The sequence below is a fragment of the Haemorhous mexicanus genome, chromosome 13 (assembly GCF_027477595.1).
Source record: "Haemorhous mexicanus isolate bHaeMex1 chromosome 13, bHaeMex1.pri, whole genome shotgun sequence".
Taxonomy (NCBI): Eukaryota; Metazoa; Chordata; class Aves; order Passeriformes; family Fringillidae; genus Haemorhous; species Haemorhous mexicanus.
The window spans coordinates 2,960,290-2,980,154 of record NC_082353.1 but is presented as its reverse complement, the minus strand read 5'-3'; the positions used below and the strand labels follow the sequence as shown (position 1 = coordinate 2,980,154).

Sequence of the window (19,865 nt, the reverse complement as noted above, 5' to 3'; positions counted from 1 at the left end):
AATTAGATTTATAATTTTGTAATCCATAGAGAGACTAAAGTTCACAGTAAACTTCATTTTCTAGCAGAGCTTCAGCAAATAGAACCAGTTCTCCTTCTGGACAAAATGGGTGTGAGGACATTTTATATGCATTGTCACTGTCACTTAGGAGTAGAGGATATTTCCAGTCCTTCCCTCATCTTTCCCTTTTCAGTGGTTGGTTTGATGCTTTGCTCTATACTGGAATTTGAAATAAACATTGTAGTCTTGAGAAGAGGCATTATTTTGGGTATGGGTCTGGCTGATTCATAGGGTTTGTAGTTAGTGTAGAAACAATTGCTAAGATGAATGATTAAATTCAGCAGGATTTGTTAATATGCTGAGTGTTTGTGGGTTCTAGTTTTGCTTTAGGATGGCAGAGGAAGAGTTCTTGTGAATTGTATTTTTAAACTTTTCTTTCCTGGGCTTGCAGACCAACTTCACTGGCTTGGGAAGTAAAGAAAATGTCTCCAGGACGCCACGTGATCCCAAGTCCCTCCACAGACAGGATTAGTGTGACATCAAATGCTCGAAGGAGTTTAAATTTTGGGTATGAAACCAACTAAGAAGTTTATTGCAGCTAAAATAAAGATTAATTTGAAGCAAAGTTCACGAATGCACTATTTTTCTGTAGTAACCAATGTATTGTTTTGTTGTTATTAAATCATATAAGCAGTTTTTTGCATTCCTAAAAAAAAAAGCCCATGATGTGTAAAGGAAAATCCTATCAAGGACTTACTTTTTCCTGACTTTGTAATACATTTAATTACTGATCATTACAAAGACCTGAAGATAAAATACTGCCAGTGTATTTCATGTGATCTGTTTAGTACTCTCTTCTCTCTCCAAAACAAAGGTCAGAATGTCTGTAACTGGCATTTTAAAATTGCCAGTGTGTGCAATGTGAGTGGCCAGCTGAGTGAGCAGAAGTAAATACAGGTCAGAAGGAGTGAGTGTAAAGTGAGGTTATGATGATTCTGATGCATGGCAAAACTGATGCTACTTCAAATGTAGAGCATGTTGTATACTACAGTCAAAAATCTTTTACTTGTTGAAATGGAAATGTCTGAAAGCAGTTCAAAAAAGTGTGCACAGATTTAGAGCAGCACTGCCTGGTGCTGTCTCAGTCTGCAGAGTACAGATGTGTGCAGTTGAAATCTCTCTCAGGGTGTGTGCTGAAAAACAACAACCTTCAGGTTTGTTGGGATCCTGGGAACACACTGCCCAGTGTCCTGAGTGCTTCCATTGTCCTCAGCAGAGATGTGACACTGGACTGTTTGAGCAGCAGCTCTGAGGATTGAGCTCTCTGAAAATCAGATGTTTCTACAAAAATACTACCAAGTATGTTTGGTGTAGGCCCTGTAGGTGAACCTGTTGATACCTACCTGACCACATCTGAGAGGTGTCTGCTGAAATGCCTGGTGATGGGGAGAAAATATGCACGAGCACTCAAATGAAACACTTGAATCTGGTGTAAATCAATGCTCTTTTATTTTTATTAGAACATAGCAGCTCAGCACAATTAGTCTTTCAGCTAAGCCTTATTTGGCTGTAATAGCCTGTTGCTATTGCTGCTGGAGGTGTTTGATTCACAGTCACAGGGATGTGATGAGAAACTGTGTGTGTTAGAGCAGGGAACAGCACGATCAGTTTTCTATTCTTCACACTTGCAAATTTGTTTCTTCTTAGTGTGTGTCTCAAGGCAAGGCCACTCCAGAGGGCTACAGTATTTTGTGTGTGAGAGAGAAAATAGGATGGAAAATAAGGGCTGAGACATACTTGGTGCTAGAGAAATTTTTGGCAGAATGCTAGGAGTTACTAGGAAAGGAATAGGGGATAGAAGAAATAGAAGTGGTGTACCTCTGTAGAAATGAATGATTCGTATCTGTAGTCATCTTCACATCTTCCCCAACACAGTGTAGGAAAAGTAGGAAAAGTACAGAAACTAGAAACAGGGACAATCAGATTTATCCAACAGCAAAAAGATGCAAAAATAAAATAATTTGGAGAAGAGATAACAAGAAGGATATGATAAATCAAATCACTTATGTGGAAGATGAGTAGGAAAATCTGTTCATTATTTTTAATGAAAAGGAATTGGGAGTACGAAATGGTCAAATGCCAGGCTTGAAATGACAAGAGTATTTTTCAAGACTTAGTATGTAGAGTTTATTATGCATTGCTTTGGTTGCCAAAAACATGAATGCCTTCAGAAATTAGTATAAAATGATTGAATTTAATCTTGTTTATTAAAACCAAAAATTAATTGAGCAAATTACAGCAACTTTTCAATGTAAATTGCTGCAAGCTGGAGAGTTTGCCAAAGGAGAGGTGGTTCTGTTCAGCAGTGTTCTGATGGTCTCAGAAACTCTGATAAAGCTTTCTAACAAACCATTCTGTTCCTTGACCAGACACTAAAAAGAGCTGTGACTTTCATTTAGGAACCCTGCAGTGACAATTTCTGCAACACGCCTGGCTCCCTCGGGCGTCAGTTGGGCCGATAAGGTCAAAGCCAACCATGGAACTAAAGCTGCCAATCCTGAGCTGGCCACAGCACACGCCTGCCTGGTACCACCTGCACAGAAGGCACTGCGGAAAAATGGCAAGTCCCCTTCAGTGGCCTAAGTTGTTTTCACAAACTCTGTGGGATAAAGTGATTTCAGATTGTGATGACCTGTGTTCTAAGCAAAATTAAACATAGTTCTGCAAAGTACAATGTTTAAATTCAGTGTGGAGATAAAAGATTCATGAAGCCTTTTATTGCAGGAGTTTAGTTTGAGACAAAGGTGTGTTTTCACATGAAGGTAAAATTCTGCTGTATTTTCACAAACTAGAGTTTGATCTGTTAAAGCCAGCTTATGACATCCCAAGAAGCAAAAGGTCTTTGGTCACAAACTGCCAATCTAACTGACTGCAAGTTGGGATGGCTTAACAATATAAAGAATAATGCATGTCCAGGAATCTGGGAAGAGCTCAAGATAGTTTTATATGTCCTGGAAGAACATGCTATTAGAACAATGCTGAAGTAACAATTGATGTTTTTTTGGAAGACAAGAGTTACCACATTTAGTTACGAATTTTTTCTCTAAGGATGCTCTTTGGAGAATGCTTGATTCAGGATCTTTTGTCCTAGAAAAGATTGGTTTAGTTGCAGACATAAAAAACTGCCATTTGGTTTATGAAATTAGTTTCTTTGCACTGGATCTCTGAGACTGTCTTCAGAAATGCATTCTTTTTCATTTATTTTCTTCATGTGTGGTCTCAGATGACTTTCTGCAAAACCATCAGGCAGGATGTAGAAATGGCTAATCTGAAAGAAAATTAAAAGTGTGCTTTTTTTTTTTTTTTTTTTTTTTTTTTTTTTTTTTTTTTTTTTTTTTGAAGTTCCAGGGAGTGCATGTATCATTTTAAGATAGTTGTATGTTCAACCTAGGAGTAGTAGAAGCCATGTATGGTGACTTGCAGACTTGTGGCATGTTATGGAAGTAAAACACCATTTCCAGAGGTCTTGCAGTGTAACATGAATGAGTTCAGGAGTGGGTTCCTCTGCTTGGAGCAGAACCATCACAGCCTTACTCCTTGGGGTGCTGGGTGGAAGGGGGATCCATGGCTGCTGCCTGCCTGAGGGAATAGGCTGTGTACAGCTGCAGTGAGCTGCTTAGAGAGCAGGAGCTGTGTGGCTGAGTTTTCAGCACTGTGGTTGATGTGTAGTTCCACTTTTGAGATAAACCAGTAGTAGAAGTTGCTCGTAACAAAAGCTTTTTGTGGTGATTGTGGCTCGTAATAGAGTGACAGGGCTCCAAGCTGTTGCTAAAATTCCTTTGTTAGGTGTTCTTGTGCATAGGGACAATGTTATTAGCTACACAGGGAATAAAAGTTATCTATATTTCAATATGGATAATGTATTTTAAGAGGCTAAGAGGAAAACAAAAGACTTTATGTTACTTTCAGAGGCTTTTAGAGGGCTGAAGAATCAGTGTTGTGCTGCTTTATTGAATGTTACTTTCAGCTGATGAGCTCCAAAAAGAAAGAAGCCCCTTTGGTCATGTAGTACTGCCTACAAACGTTCAGTAGTCTTCAAATCAAATGTAGGATGCAACCCAGACTTGAAACATTTCATTTTAAGAAATAACAGTCATTCCTCTAGACTTTGTTTGTTCTTAGGGATCTCTAATTGCTGACATTGAGCATTGGAGAATTTCAGTGATTTGCTCCTGGCTGAATTGTTCTGATTTTAACAAATCAAGTTCTCTGTAGGAGCATGTTGTCCTGTGTGTGGGAGGTGGAATCACTTTGGTAAGATCCAGTTATCCCCACTGATGAAAACAGAAGACAATCTGTGAAGTGTATGTGAATGGAGCCACAGGGGCTCTTCACATGCATTATTGAAGCTGCTCTGAGGCTCGTGTATCTGCTCTGCCCTTGCCCAGCTAATGCACTCCCAGCTGTTTGGGCCATGTGGGCTTTGGGGGAAGGGTTCCCCTGCCTCCTGTAATGCTTCCTTGCCCACCCAAAGCCCAGCTGGGGCTTGCAGCCACAGGATTTCTCCAGTGGTTTCCAACAGCATTACCATTAGGTCTCAGAATGATTTTCTGATGTGGATGAGTGGTATGATACTGTATCTGTTTCATGGTTGATGCAATTTCCAAATTTAACTAAGTAAGCCCTTAGGGAGAAAGAAAATGCATTATTTTCCCATATAGTTCTTTAATCTATCCTTTTCTGAATGCATAATTAAATGAGGTTAAATCATCTTATCTCATTTCCCTCATTAAACTTACTGTTACCCTCAATATTTTAATGAATTTTTAAAAATTGTCTTTCATGCTGGAGTGTTTTTTACAATATGCAATGTAGTCTGTTCTTACTGTCTGAGCAATTTCTGCTTGTGAATTCCCTGGTGCTTGTGCTAAAAAGTGAGATGAGTAATGCAAGTTTAGAGTGTGTATTAGAAATGGAATAGGTGCTTACAATTGAAATAATGTTATTACAGGATTTAGGACAAAGAACAATCTAGAACATGTGAACTTCTGAGAAGCACTAAATTTTTTTCTGCTGTCGTACTTGAAATCTGGTTGGTTTTTATTGTTATTGCTGTCATTATCATCTTTCTTGTATGAATTGCTCATGTCCATAGCTGCAAATAGATGTTCCCTGTAATGTACCTGAGACTGGAAACCTTGCAGCATGTCCAGCCCTCTCAGGCCGTTGTCCTGGTTTGGTCTCAGATGGGGCTGAAGTTTATTTTTGTGGGGATTTGGGCAGGAAGTCACTGGCGGGTAAATTTTTAAGAGCAGCTGTGCATCTCCTGAGGTAGAACCCCCAGGAGCTTGCACCCAGGTGCCTGGATTTCTGTTTGTGGTGTTTCCAGTGGGCTCCTTGGCCAGTTCTTCCAGATGGAGCAACTTCCCAAGAGCCCGGGGGCTGGGAGGGCCCCGAGATGACAGATGGCTTGTCACATCCCTGTAACACAAGAGCAGGCAGGCACAGCCAAGCTCACATGAAACTAGAGAATGATCAGGGCAGGCAAATGAATTATTCATTTCCAAAGCTCTGGGAGTAATCAAACCCAGCATGAGATATGTAGCCTGTGGAGATGGCTACTGGGCTACAGGAATTCCACACAGAGGGCAGAAATATGGAGGGAGATTGATGCCTCCCAGAGTATTAACTTTGTCTCTCATTAGATGTGATCTAATGTCAGTAAACATATTAGCTTTGCAAGCTCTTATTTAAAAATGTGCCTGGAAGTGACTGAATCCTGAACTGCTTGGTGAATGAAAATGAACAGAATCTTCTGGTGCACTGTAAGTGTCAGGTGGCATCACACTGTCAAAGTGACTCCAGGTAGGTCAGGAGTCTGAATACATCCCTGAATTAAAAACTGCTTTGTCTTTAAAGAAGTCACCAAACAATATTCATTCAAATGCAAGTATTTCTGGGCTATTAAAAGGCTTTCTTGAATCTTGGGTAATAAATATGAATCTGACAGTGAACAAATGCAAATTAAAAATTGAACGTGTATGGCTTTTATGAAAGATTTATTCTTACTTTAGTAAGTGTGATTATGGTTTTTCTGTGCTCTGAATAATTTTATTCTGATTCATTCTGTCATTTTAGACTACTAAGAAATATGCCACGAGACAAAGAACAACTAGGCAAGACAGGCAAGAATATTCTTTTTTGGTAGAATAAGCTTTAGTAGATATTAGTAAAAGATATTATTTTTAAGATACATTTATATGATTAATATATCTTATTATTTATGTTTAGTAGATACAACAAAAGGGTTTCTTCTGATCCTTTTAATGTAGAAAAGATGCTTTTGTGTAAAAGGTGACTCCAATTTTCAGAACAAATAGAAGTGAAGTGGTTCAACAATCTTGTTTTGCAAATGACTAGCAGAAAGAATTGCAACCCAAAAGTGCTGCAGTAAAGTGGTTTTTTGGTTGATTTTAGCAGTTCTACTTCACAATCTCTGCTGTCTGTTACTTGCCAGAGAAATTTCTTGGCCAGATTGTGCCCTAAGCCAGATACAGCAGAGTCCTCGTGGTCCCCCTGCTTGCTAAAGTGAGTGGGGTGGGAGGCAAGGTGCCTGGGCAGTCCTTGTCCCACAGGGTGCAGAGCCAGTTGCTGCACAGGCTGTGAGCAGCTGCAGTAAATCTGGCTGTGATTCCTGGGGAATTAAACCCTGTTCCCTGGAGAGTGGCTGCAGTTAAGATTGTCCCTGAGAGGGCAATATGTTCCCATCACTAGGTCCTGTAGGTAATATTTTTTCTAGATGAAGATGAAGAAATGAAAAGAAGGCCAGAGTTGCCTACAGGGGTCAAATGGGAAGTCTGTGGCAAAGGAAAATGTAATTGGTGGTGTTTTGACTACTGTTCTGGTCAGTGGGACCCACTGAAGTGTGTGCAAATGCACGTGAGGAGAGGGAACAGAGAAAGGCTTTTTGCAGACTCTGGTACCAGCAGTGATCTGAAGAGATCAGCCATATTCATTCAGACAGTTTGGGAATTTTGTTTACTTAAAAATACACAGTAATTTTTCTAGAGTGAAACTGTCTCAATAGTAAAACACCAAATTATTTTTTTGTAGCTGTCGTTGCCAGTATCACTGAGGTTTGTGGACAGTTACATGGTTATGTAAAACCAGCTGTTGCATGAGCTGCTCAGCAAAGAGAAATTCCAGTACAGTCCTGTCAAATTCCCTGTAACTCAGGAGTTACAGCAGCTGTTGGGCCAGGCTGCTGTGCTCATCCTGAGATGTTACAAGAACCTCACAGTTAAATAGCAGTGTTTGTAAAATGCTGGATGCCAAGGGCAGCAAAGGATGAACGTGCCATCAGTTCTGGTTTTGGCTCATTTCCAGTTCACTGGTTACTGCTCCTGTTGGACAGCAGTTCAAGTGCACCTAAAGGCTGTTTAGTCCAGTTCATGTGCTAAACCTTAATGTTTGAGCTCCAGCTCTGGTCTTTATGCCTGAGCTCTATAACTGTCTTTGTTAGTAAAAACTTTAGAAATACCCAGAGAATTAATTGTTATACGAGTTGTATTCTAGATTATTACCCTCCGTAAAACAGTGTTGGGATTTTTTGCATCTCTACTCCTCCAGGTAAAAGTCATCTCCTACACCCTTCTCCTCTTTTCATGTGAACAATCTTGAAAGCAGCTTTTACCAGAAGCATGTTGGACAATATATACATAGTTAGTTCCAATATATGCATAGTTAGTTCTTGAGTTTTTTGCAAGAATTTTTGTTCAGCAAATAGACAGGCCTGAGCTTACCTTTCACACTTGTGAGTTGTACTGTCAAGCTTCAAAAAATCACTTACAGTTGTTTCAAGATGTGTGGGAAATTACATGCTGCTATTAATTGCTGGCCACAAAAATGTTACATATGGAGAAGGAGTTCACTTTGAAATGTAGAAATCTGGTCACACCTAGCACCTGATGCTTCAGACAGACAGATGCAACTTTAAATGGTACCAATGTCAGGAATGTTGATCAGAAAGTTGTATGTAACAGCTATATAGAGATCCAAGAAAATTGAAGAAAACTGCTTTTCTATTTTCTCCTTCGGCTTGCAGTCCTATTCTAGCAATATTTTGCAATTTACTGGAATCCAGGCAAAGCAGTTTTCTAAAAGCTGACACCAATTAGTGTATTTTTGTTATCAGAGTGAAACAAATAAAAAAAGATGTACGGTCAGCACTGGCAGAATAGTAAGGATAGTGAGCCACATTTCTGCTTTCCATGCTAAGTTGTGCTGTTTTGTCTGCACTTGTGCTTCCACAAAAGGCCTCTAACGTTACTGTTGCTGCAGAGAAGAACAGATGCTGTTGCTTTGTTGTGCTTTACCATCTCATGAAATAGCAAGGAAAAACGTGGCAAGCTTAAGTACTCCTTGCCATTTCCCACGCCTTTTTGTGCCTGAGCTGCTTCACTCTGCAGTACCAGAACATGTCCCATGAATGGAGTTATCCAGTGTCTGTAATACCAACAGCATTCCTTCAAGTAAAAAGCTTTGCTGAAGAATTCCTCATTGATTTTTTTGGTATTGATTTTAAAGAGAGCATTTTTCTCCCACAACTTGTGTAATAGTGTAATAAAAGAGTTGTTTCTGATGCTTCTGTTTGGAAGTGTTCCTGTCTGAGAGCAGGGCTGTTTTTCTCACGTAGACCGGAAGGATGCAGAGGGCTGGGAGACGGTTCAGCGGGGGAGGCCCGTTCGGTCTCGATCCACTGCTTTGGCAGCAAAAGCTCCTGCAGCTGCAGAACCCCTGAAGTCCAGAGGTGACAGTGACAAAGAGAACGTCATTTCACCACCAGCAGAAAACAAGAATGGGAGCTCAGTCATTGGCAGTGCTGCATCTGAAAGCACAGAGCTGGTACAGAAGGATCCTTTGCATCGCTCTGAGGGTTCCCTTACTGAGAAGACTCAGGTCAGTACATCATTTTGAACTGTTTTCTAACCTTAAATCATGCAGCTTTTCTTCCGAGTATTTTCTAAAGGTGGTTTTGGCAAGACCTTTTGTGAACTTACCAGATGGGGAAGGGCTGTTCAAATCATGGTTATTTCAGTTACATGTATGGAAATTCAGTAGGATGTCAGCACAAGAAGGCTAATTAAAGTTGAGATGCTATGGACAGCTTTTCCATGTTTCGCAAAAACTCAGCATTCAAGACATCTCATACATAGATTTCAGGTAGAAAGATCCAACTTTTGCAAGGTAATGAGCACCTGAAATAAGTGAAGTTATTTGCATCACTCACTGTTGTTCCCAGGTATTTCCTTAAAATTTCACTCTGACTTTAAAAATCGGTATGTTCCATTTTATTAATTTTGCAAATGCCTCTTGTTAGTTCACAGCCTCAGAAGCCAATGGGAGCACTGGCCCAGCATTGCAAGGGGATTCCTTAGAACCAGCTCCTGAGATGCCTCCAGTTCTCACCAGCACTGACTGCAGTTCAAATACTCTGCAGATGAATGAGGCTTCCCCCCAGAGCACTGGCTGTGCAGACTGGCATCAAACAGAAAAAGCTAAATCTGAAACTGAAATGGATCCTGCAGATATTTCAAATGTGAGTGCTGCCAGATTGGTAAGAGACCTCATAAGATTTGTGAGTGAATAATAAATCTAAGCCTTCATTTTCTTGGTCTGTGTTGCACAGTGTTTGCTGTTAGCCTTATGTAAAAACTGTAGAAAAACCTATGAGGTACCTACTGTAGGAAAAATAAATTGTTGCACAGATACTTTTCATTGTAGAATTTAATTCTGGTAAAGTTTCAGAACTTAAACTAGAAAGATAGAAGTGTGTTATTTGGAATAATTAGATCTTTGCTCTCTTTACTTCTTTTATTAACGGTTGTGCTAATTTTTCATTTCCTTCCACTAGCAGTCATTTTAAGTCACACTCTCATTAAAGTCTTACTTCAGTTTTGCTCATCATTCAGACTGGAAACACATGGGATATCAAAATTCTGTTAGAACAAAGTCAGACCTCTGCCTTTTAAGACTTGCTGAGCTGCTCTGCTGGGTCTTCCTTTACAACAGGCAGTTTGGAGGAATGCCATTCTTAGAGCAAAAAGCATGAAGTCAGTTTTCTGTTTTTATCTGGTTTCCCAAAAAGAGGTCTCAGGGTGTGTCTGCTTCCCTGGGATTCTCTATGTGGAGAGTTACAGTAGTGTTACATAAAATCTAGGTTATACTTTCAGGTGCTTTTTTGTTTTGGGTTTTTAGGGGTTTGTGTTCATTTTGGTTTAGTTTTGTTTTGTCACAAACTAGATTAAAATTCTGATTTGCAGAAGTTTTCCTGTAAAGCACTTTTCCCTTTAACTTTTGCAAACTAGAGTCCCGCTAGGTAATTTCCAAGCCAAATACCTGGTTGCTTTTAGAACAGATTTCAAGCATCTCACCCACTAACATTGTTTCAGATGCTCAGATATTAGCAGTTCAGGATGCTGCCAGGTTGGTGGGATCTGTGTCTCTTGGAAGCATTTTAGTGCCCCAGATTCGACTGCTTTAAACCCAGTTTGTGTATTGTGGTACACTGATACTGGAGTGGAAGTGGTCTGGTTAATGCTGGACACTAGAGAAGGAAAGACAAGCAGCATATCCAGGCTTACATTTTTGCCCCACTCTTCTGTCATTCATGTTGGAAAACAAATACAGCCTGAGATTCCATTGTATTTACTATGGTGAAATTTCCAGACACAGGTCATGCAGATAATTTCCATCTTTCAATAACACTTTGGAGCATGGTTCCTTTTGTAGAGGTGACAGCATGGCCTGCACTCATGTCTCAGAGTATGCCTTGCTTAGCTCCTAAGAGTAGCTATTTAAAACAGTAATTGCAGGAGAACTGTCTTTGTGCTTTTAATGACAGGGTTGGTAGAATAAGTTTTTAATTATGTGAATAATGATGTGATTAATTTCGTGTTTCATGTCATTACTGAGTTAATAGTTGCTAACACTCTTTAGTGGGGTTTGTGTTTTCAGCTACTTTCACAAAATATATCAGTAAAAAAACTGTGAGTAAGGAGAAGTTGAACAAAATACCATACAATTCATGTTAACGATGTGGAATCCTCCTTTTTGTGCCTGCTACTGATTTTGGTTATTTTTCTGATGTCATGTTTCCTGCAGTCCATGGCAGAAGTGCTGGCAAAGAAAGAGGAGTTAGCAGATCGGCTGGAGAAGGCCAATGAAGAAGCCATTGCCAGTGCTATTGCAGAGGAGGAGCAGTTAACCAGAGAGATTGAGGCAGAGGAGAACAATGACATTAACATCGAGACTGACAATGACAGTGACTTCTCTGTGAGTCTCCAGTTCGTTGTACTGTACCCTGTTAAAGCTGTGTTGTCAGTGGAGAAGGAATATAGAATTTTTAGTGGTTTTTTGGCCTTGAAGTAACCTGTTTGACGTGTGCCATGTAATAATTATCCCATACTGAGGGATATTTAGTCTTACTAAACTCAGCAGCACTGTGCTGTGAGTGGTGCAGAGCCCTCTGAGCTTGCAGTCAGTGTCCTGCTGTTGATTTCTGGGCGCAAAACTGGGGGAGCTGAGACTTGTTACGTTCATTGCTACTGTGGAAGAGTAGATGAAACAGAAGTCTTCATTTTTGCTGTCAGAGTGGGAACAGCATTGGCCTTTGGGGAGGCCAGTTCTGTTTGGAAAGATTGCTGAGTATTGCTGAGTTGGCACTGTTTAATGTGTGTGTGCACCTGCGAGTTAAAGTTCATGTTTTTACTCTCTGGTTCATATTAAATTTCAGGCTAACATGGGCAATGGAAGCATATCCTTCTGTGGTTTGTCTATGGACTGGAATGATGTTCTGGCAGATTATGAAGGTAAATTTTTGTATATTACTGTACTTACGTGGAAATCGAAAATTTAGGAAAATGCCTGTTTTATTCGTGGCCAGTTAAGGTTTCAGAGGTTTGCCCAACACATTCCAAGTAATGTCATCTTCTCTGTTGTTTCTTGAGGAAAGATGCACTTTGTGTTCACACTGTCTCTGTGTCTCATTGTTCTTCAGTTCTCTTTCTGCATCTCTCTATTAGAATTTTATGTTTTTTAATCCAGTTTTATATTATCATCTGGATAAAAGTGTAATAAAATAAGTAAGTGTTAAAGAAGGACAGGATTAAAGGTTCTTCAGTCTGTATTTGCACCTAGGCCCAAGGAAACCCATCTGAGAGAGAACTAGAGAGACTAATCCTTATTATTGGCATTTCTTGTAGCAAAGTGTGTTTAAATGCTGCCCACCTTTGTTTTGACCTGTGCAGCTCGTGAGTCATGGCGCCAGAGCAACTCCTGGGGAGACCGAGTGGAGGAGGAGCCCGCGCGTCCGCCCGGCCACGGGATCCACATGCACGAGAAGCTCTCCTCGCCCTCACGCAAGAGGTGCTGCCCTTGGGACCTGCCTGGGGCAGCCAGGGAAAACAGGCAACCCAGCTCATGGCTGCTGGAAACGCTCCAAAAATCTGCTCTCTTTGAGTCTCTGGGTGGAAAGTGCTCAGGAAATCTCTCTGTATTTTTTCATGAGTAGGCTCGCACTTCATTGTCCGCTAACTAAAGAAGTCTAGAAGAACAGTATTCACATTTACAGGAAATAATTGCCCTCCAGTGGCCTATTTGTTTTCTCTTCGTTAAATGGCTTAGAAATGTTTGCCACACTGTCGGTTAATATTGTCTAACTTGCTTTTGCTCTTCTTTGGTTTTATTAAAAGAACAATAGCAGAATCCAAAAAGAAGCATGAGGAGAAACAAATGAAAGCTCAACAGCTGAGAGAAAAGTTACGTGAAGAAAAGACACTGAAGCTTCAGAAATTAATGGAGAGGGTAAGCTTTCTGTGATATAAAGGGCTGCTCTGCTGCCTTGCAGGAAAGGATTTTTTTCCACACAGTAGACATATCAGAGATTCAAACTAGTGGTGAAATGAAGTTGTCATCTGTGGCTGAGTTTTCATAGTTTTCACAGCTGAATTGTGCATCACAGCAATTAAAGAAAGCATTATTTCAAATCATGAACTTTTGGACTATTTTATAGGAGAATCTCAGGTTCAGGGAAGGTATGACAGGAGGAGAAATGTGTTGCATGTATTCAACAGAAGTGGTAAAACTCACCAAACTGAAGCAATGTACTCCGAGTTAAACTTAAGGCAGGCTTTGTGTCAGGCATGAAAATGTTTTATTACTGTGAAGAAAGCTTCAAGGATTAGAAAATCCTGAGGAAAATTCAGGCCCTGTTGTCAGATGTTGTGGTAGTAATGAATTGACTCCTGTGTGTAGGAGAAAGATGTGAGGAAATGGAAAGAAGAATTGTTAGATCAAAGGCGCAGGATGATGGAGGAGAAGTTACTCCATGCAGAATTCAAGCGTGAAGTGCAGCTACAAGCAATTGTAAAAAAAGCACAAGAGGAAGAAGCTAAGGTGGGTGACTTTGTTTTCAAAAGAACTTTTAATAGCTATGCTTTTGTAAATGTTGTACCCAGCGTGCTCTGAAGTAGTTGGTGAAGGACAGTGCAGTTCAGATATGAACACATGGAAGCCATGAAGCAGGTAAGTGCTGATGCCTAAAGGGTGCACTTTTCTCTAATACACTTAAAATTAATTAGCTGTTGTTAGACATCATGGTGGGTTGGTGTGGGAGAAAAGTTGAAAGAAAGAGCTGATCATTATCTTGCTGCTTTTGTTCCTCACAGAATGTGGCAGCATTTTTGGTGATACCTAGTCCTCCTGGAAGGACTAGAAGATCTGATGATCAGTTCTCTGCTTTTCCTGCTCCATGGGGGAGCTCATTTTTCTTCTCCTTTGTTAAAAAGCCATTCCAGATCCAGCATTCTGTGTCCTTAAACAGTAGTTGTGTTGCTGTGTTTTGTACCACTGATGTTTTTGAGCAGCTGGGAATAGACAGAGACCTGCAGTTAGTATGTGGCAGCTGTTCTAAATTAAGTATTTTTAATGCTCTTCTGACAATACATAATTCCATAAGGCAGTCACTAGATGGATGCTTTTTGGTTTGCTTCCTTCATACTACTTTGATAAAATTTTTAGTGGTTTAACCCCAGCTAGCAGCTAAGCACCACACAACCACACACTTATTCTGCCTCCTGTCCCGTGGGATTGGGGATGGGGGGGGAGAGAGAATCAGAAGTGGAAAGGTAAGAAATCTCATGGGTTGATACAGAAACAGTTTAATAACTGGGTGGAGAAAAATCAGTTCAAAGAAAAAGGAACATAACAAAGAGAGATAAATGATAAAGAAACACAAGTGAGGCAAAAGGAAACAATTGCCAGTCCCTGAGGAGTGGCCCCACACCAACCTCACCCCAGTTTTGTTGCTGCACTGATGTCCTGTGGTCTCAGATATCCCTTTGCTCCCTTGGCCTTGATGCTGCGCAAGCCCTGCTCAACAGTAACTAAAACATCCCTGTGTTGTCAGTTTAGTTTCCAGCACAAATCCAAAACATAGTTCCATCCTAGCTACTGCAGAGAGAATTAACTCTATCCCAGCCAAAAGCAGCATAAAGAAATGAAGTATTTTATTTTAAAGTCTGTTTTTCCCAAGTGAAGATACATGCATCTCCTTGAAACTGTTTCATTATATGATGAGCATGTATCTCAACTGTGATTGATGCAGCTGTTCATTTGTGCTTCAAGATAAGCACAACAAAACTGATTGCACTTTTTTACTTAGTTGCTGTTTCTCTCTTGGATTAAAAGGATTTCTAGACTACCTAATTCAGTCTGCCACACATTGATTACTATTCCATTACACCAGTGTGACTTCTGTAATTATACTAACTAAATCACAGTTGCCATAGTTCCCCACATAAGCAGATGTTTCAAATATTGTGTGTGTTTAACTGTGTGGGATCTGCTGGCTCATGCGGTTCTTGTTTTCTGGAAATCAAGGTTAATTGGGCCAGAAGGCTTTAGAGAAATAGCTGATGGGTAGGATAGCTGCAGACCATGGTAACTGTTGCTGCCCAGTTGGTTATCTAAATTCCCAGTGCTTGCTTGTTTACTGACCTGTAAAAGCCATCCTGTAAATGGATTCTAGTCAGTAAGCAAAGTTACAAACATAATCCTACCAGCCTTTTTCATGATCTGTTTTTGTCTGTCCATATGTGTTCTCTTTACCTGTTTTATTTAGTGTACACATTGAAGTTCTTTTAAGCTAACCTTTCTTACTATTTTTTTGTTCTTATGTATTGCACTGTCCTGTGGTTGAAAAACATAATACATGTTCATGAAACAGGCTGTATGGATAAGAAATATTAGCCCACGAGCCTGTTTGGTTTTATCTTATTCATACTATGTATGCTTTCACTTTTTTGATCACTAAGTTCCCATGTATTTAAAGTTAGCTCAAAAGCCCTGTTGCAAGAAAGCTCTAGCACTTTTGTGTTTTACTGATTCATCCATCTGGGTTTTAATATTACACATTTTGTGACGGTGAGAATGGACTGATGATGCTGATAGAATGGAGAGAACTTTTCTGTATTTTACGCAAAGTTTCTTGTTTCTCTGATACAATTCAAATTTTCTTTGTATATTCCATGGGCTGTCTTGTTTAAAACAAACAAAACAATAAATAAATCATTACAGAACCTAAAGACTTATTCTCAAGTTGATGGTTTTCCAACTCATTCTGGAGAAATGTCCCACCAGTTTAATTATCAAATGAATAATTAACAAATGGGTGCAATTCCCCAAGATGAAATCTATTTCAACTTCTTGGGTCTTTTCTGATGGTTCTCAGGTCAATGAAATAGCTTTTATAAACACCCTGGAAGCCCAGAACAAGCGCCACGACGTGCTGAACAAACTGAAGGAGTACGAGCAGCGCCTGAACGAGCTGCAGGAGGAGCGGCAGCGCAGGCAGGAGGAGAAGCAGGCGCGGGACGAGGCCGTGCAGGTAGGACGGGCCTGGAGCTGCAGGGGCACAGTGAAATACAGCTCTGTGTTTCAGTTTGCCTCTGCAGATGGTAAAGTGCAGCTTCTCTTAATTCCCGTGTGTTTCATGGCTAAAAGAGCAACGAGAATTCGCTTTTCCCTGGCTAGGAGCGCAAGAGAGCCCTGGAAGCGGAGCGGCAGGCCCGGGTGGAGGAGCTGCTGATGAAGAGGAAGGAGCAGGAAGCACGGATTGAGCAGCAGAGGCAGGAGAAGGAAAAGGCACGAGAAGATGCAGCACGGGAGAGAGCCAGGTAACTTTGCAATAGTTTCTTTGGTTCCCTTCACCGTTACCCTCCCCAGCAAACTGCACCTTCTCTGCAACAGCAGTACCTTCCTGGGCTGTCAGGCTTAGGACTTGTAAAAGTGTCATTAATAAGGATGCTGGATGAATGGCTTGAAAGAAGAAATCAGGTCAGTAATCATAAATTCTGTCGTACGGTTTTGTATTCTTTACATACATGCACAATATAGGCTGTAAGGCTGTATTTTATTATATTTGTCTTAGTTTTATTGCAGACAAGACTTTGTAATAATTTGCCTTTTTCATATTTCACCTTAGTTTTCAAAGGAAACAAGATTTATGTACCCATGTTGTCCATTTCCTCCACTCTCCAGAAATTTTTGGACTTACTGGCATCAATTTGATTTCACATTGTTGTAGACACCAAAGATTACATTTGTGAAGCACACAGCCAGGAAATCAGGCTTCATTAATTCTCCTGCCTGTGAACTACTTGGTTTATAGTTTTGCCCATAATTAAAAGTTCATAAAGGAGACTTAACATGGACTCTTCTCTCTCTTCCTTTTGAGGTGCAGGGAGAATGAGTGTTGCTGTGCAAGACAGGTTTCCTTTCCAGTCTGATGCAGTCTGATATATTCTACTTGTTTAATTTACCAAATTCTCTTTGTATTCACCTCCTATTTCTCCTCTTCTCCTGCAGTTCCCCTGCCACAAGCATTCCTTTAAACCTTGGTAAAAGTTAAGTTTTTTTCTGTGATGGGTGTTTGCTAATGGTTCCTGATAGGTTTTTAATGTCATAGCTTGTTTTCTTCAAATTTGTCACAAAGAGGATTTTTTCCCCCCAAGTAAAACATTCAGAAATGTATTGGTCACCTTTCATCTTCTGAAGTCCTGAGCGACATCATAGAGAGATTCAGCTTTCCATTAGAAGTGTAATGAATTCTGGGCAGGATCTGTAGCCTTTGCTGGGGCTTCATGGACCTTCCCTCCGTGTATTGAGCCAAAATCACCTGAGGTTCAGTGAGTTGGAAGGGATCCTTCAGGATCTTATACTCATTTGCAAATACTCGAGGAAGGTTAGGACTAATGGAGAATTTGATTATGCTGTTTTGGGAAGATAGACCCTGCATGGGTAAGGCTTTTACATCTTTCTGAAATTTGAGGAAACCCTCAAAGTAAGCAAATGGCTGATAATTGCCCTACTGGCATCTTCTGTCTTCTACAGTTAGATCCTGTTGAAAATCTTCAGGCATAAAATTCCTTGCTCTTTGAGTTTAATCAGTGTTAAATCTGCCCCATCCCTTTGTTCCTGAATTTCCTTATGACTTGTAAGGAGAGGCAGTTTCCTTTTGCCTTCTGTTGCTATTGTGTGTGAGCAAATCTCTGTGTTTGTTGCTCTAACACTCAGTTTTTAAACCCTTTGTACTTGATATTGCAGTACTGTGCTTGCACTTGTTTTTTTCTTTTTTCTTTGCCAGATACTGATTACACAAGAGTTTTTTTCTTTTTTTTTCTTTTCCTTTCTATTTTTTTTTTTTATAATTTTGGGAAAGAGTAGGAAGGAATGCATGTGGTGCCTTACACTGTGGTGATTCTGCTCTGTCAGTCATTACATCCCCTAATAACAGTTCTGAGGTTTCTCTACCACAGCAGAGTGAGGGGAGGACTCAGGGTCCTGGGTTTGGAGCTCAGGGGGGGATGAGCTTGACAGGAATCTGGCTGTTCTGTCCTGGATTGCAGTGTGTGTTGGTGGAACCTTGGAGGTATCATTTGGTGTTTTGTTGGGTTTTTTCCTGCAGCTAGGATTTGGCCTGTATCCTGAAGATTTAATACTGGCTGGATTTTTGCAGGATCTGCTTAAAGTTTCTTCAGTATAAGCTTTACCATGTGCATCTGGGGGTGATTAAAACATCTGTATGAATGGAATAGTGTACTTAAAACTGACTTCAAAAGCCCCTCTGCCCTTAACTTGTTTCCAGTAAAGCTTTACTTGTAATTTCAAAGTATTTTATATTCCAGAGAGTTGAAATACACAATACAGAAAATGCTGTTCTTGTCAGTAGAAATCATAAAACTGTATCAAGTATCCTAACCATGGAAAAAGAATGCTTTTCAGAAAGGCTTGTGCAGGAGTTGTGTTGATGCTCTATAAATGGAAACTTGAAAATTTTGTTTCAAAGACAGAACATGATTAGCCCGAAGTATGAAATGGTGATAATCTGTTGTAGTTTGTAGCATTAGACAAATATGTAAAAATGCAGACTGAAAGAACCAACTAAAATAAGCTTGTAGTTTCCTTTCTGTACCTCAGGGATGATAACACATGAAGTAACTAATGCTTCTCATCCATAATCTCCTCCCCACCCCTCCCACGCCCACAGTGATTGGAAGAGTTCACTTTTTCTCTCTGAAAGAACAATTTTTAGTGTTTATCATTTGATTAGATTTCTCTGCTGTCTTCTTTCCTACCCACTTTTATATTTTCTGTGGCTTTTTGTTTTAAAAATGTTTCTTCTACATTTATGGAACTGATCTTGGTTTTTTCTATCAGATTTCTGTTTAAAAACCCAGACAAACAGGAACCCACACATGACAAAATCCATTGCCTTTTGGATAATAGTCCTTATGTCAGGCTCTCTAGTTTTGCCACTCAGGCTCCTTTAATTTTGGAATGCTTTTTGAAAAGATGGCTGATGGCTTTGGTTGACTCCTTCATAGCTCAGTTTTACCCAGAGCCTTCATTATGTTTTTGGCACTTTAGAGCTGCCAGGCTTCTCTCCCATCTCATTTTACAAATCTTGTTTATATAAACAGCATGAGTAGCTGACTTTCTTCCCCTCTAGGATTTAGTTGCTTCCTTGGCTTGCTGACCACTACGAAGTTGTTCTTGATGAGACTTCTACCTGTGGGTTTCTGCTTAATGCTTATGGTTACAAGTCAAGTTATTCCCCTTGCTCTTTTCTCAGAAAAAAAATGTAAGTCTCTTCAACAGGGTGATGCTGTTGGCCAGAGTTTTCTCTGGGAGCTTCTATATTTAAAATTGTACCAATGAACATTTTACAGAGCACTGCCCTGAGTCTTGCAAAGGGGGCCTTTCAGTGTGTCCTCTGCTCTTCCCCATTGATTCAGTGACTGCAGCCCTTGGCTGAAGAATGCAAGTGGTGACAGGGTTTCACATTCATCACTCTTTTGTGGCATCTTCTTTTCTATCACTGCTCTGATTGGGACTGAGGTGTGATCCAGGTGTGATCTGCTACAAAGGTTCAAGTGTCTATCTTTATTAGGTCATTCAAATGAGAACATCCACATTCTCTAAGTTGTTTTTTGTTGTTTTTCTTTTCTACTGAACCGTCTTCAACTTCATTTTTGGGTGTTCTTGTTCTGCATTCCAGACATAAATGTGTCAGTATTATTCATGCTTTGCCCTGATACAAATTCTCCCTATGCTTACTCTCTTTTGGTTAGAGATCGAGAAGAGAGGTTGGCAGCTCTTACTGCAGCTCAGCAAGAAGCCATGGAAGAACTGCAGAAGAAGATTCAACTGAAGGTATAAAGGGATACATTAGTTGAAAAATACATCAATATTTCTTTGCACAGTTCAGTTCCATTTGCTGTCATTCAATGTGTTTTCTCTTCGTT

The 19,865-nt window shown here is 40.2% G+C and overlaps 1 protein-coding gene across 2 annotated transcripts in view; it reads left to right on the top strand.

The window, feature by feature from the left end:
- The window catches only part of SCAPER (S-phase cyclin A associated protein in the ER), a 139,475-nt gene that overhangs the window by 22,718 nt on the left and 96,892 nt on the right, over positions 1 to 19,865 (top strand). For both annotated transcript variants that reach the window (XM_059857897.1, XM_059857896.1), the window contains exons 7-18: positions 452 to 568; positions 2,460 to 2,620; positions 8,696 to 8,958; positions 9,380 to 9,598; positions 11,164 to 11,334; positions 11,795 to 11,870; positions 12,309 to 12,426; positions 12,753 to 12,864; positions 13,315 to 13,455; positions 15,791 to 15,946; positions 16,093 to 16,235; positions 19,692 to 19,773. In XM_059857897.1, coding sequence (XP_059713880.1) covers positions 452 to 568; positions 2,460 to 2,620; positions 8,696 to 8,958; positions 9,380 to 9,598; positions 11,164 to 11,334; positions 11,795 to 11,870; positions 12,309 to 12,426; positions 12,753 to 12,864; positions 13,315 to 13,455; positions 15,791 to 15,946; positions 16,093 to 16,235; positions 19,692 to 19,773 — 1,759 coding nt within the window. The remainder of the gene's footprint in view (positions 1 to 451; positions 569 to 2,459; positions 2,621 to 8,695; positions 8,959 to 9,379; positions 9,599 to 11,163; positions 11,335 to 11,794; positions 11,871 to 12,308; positions 12,427 to 12,752; positions 12,865 to 13,314; positions 13,456 to 15,790; positions 15,947 to 16,092; positions 16,236 to 19,691; positions 19,774 to 19,865) is intronic.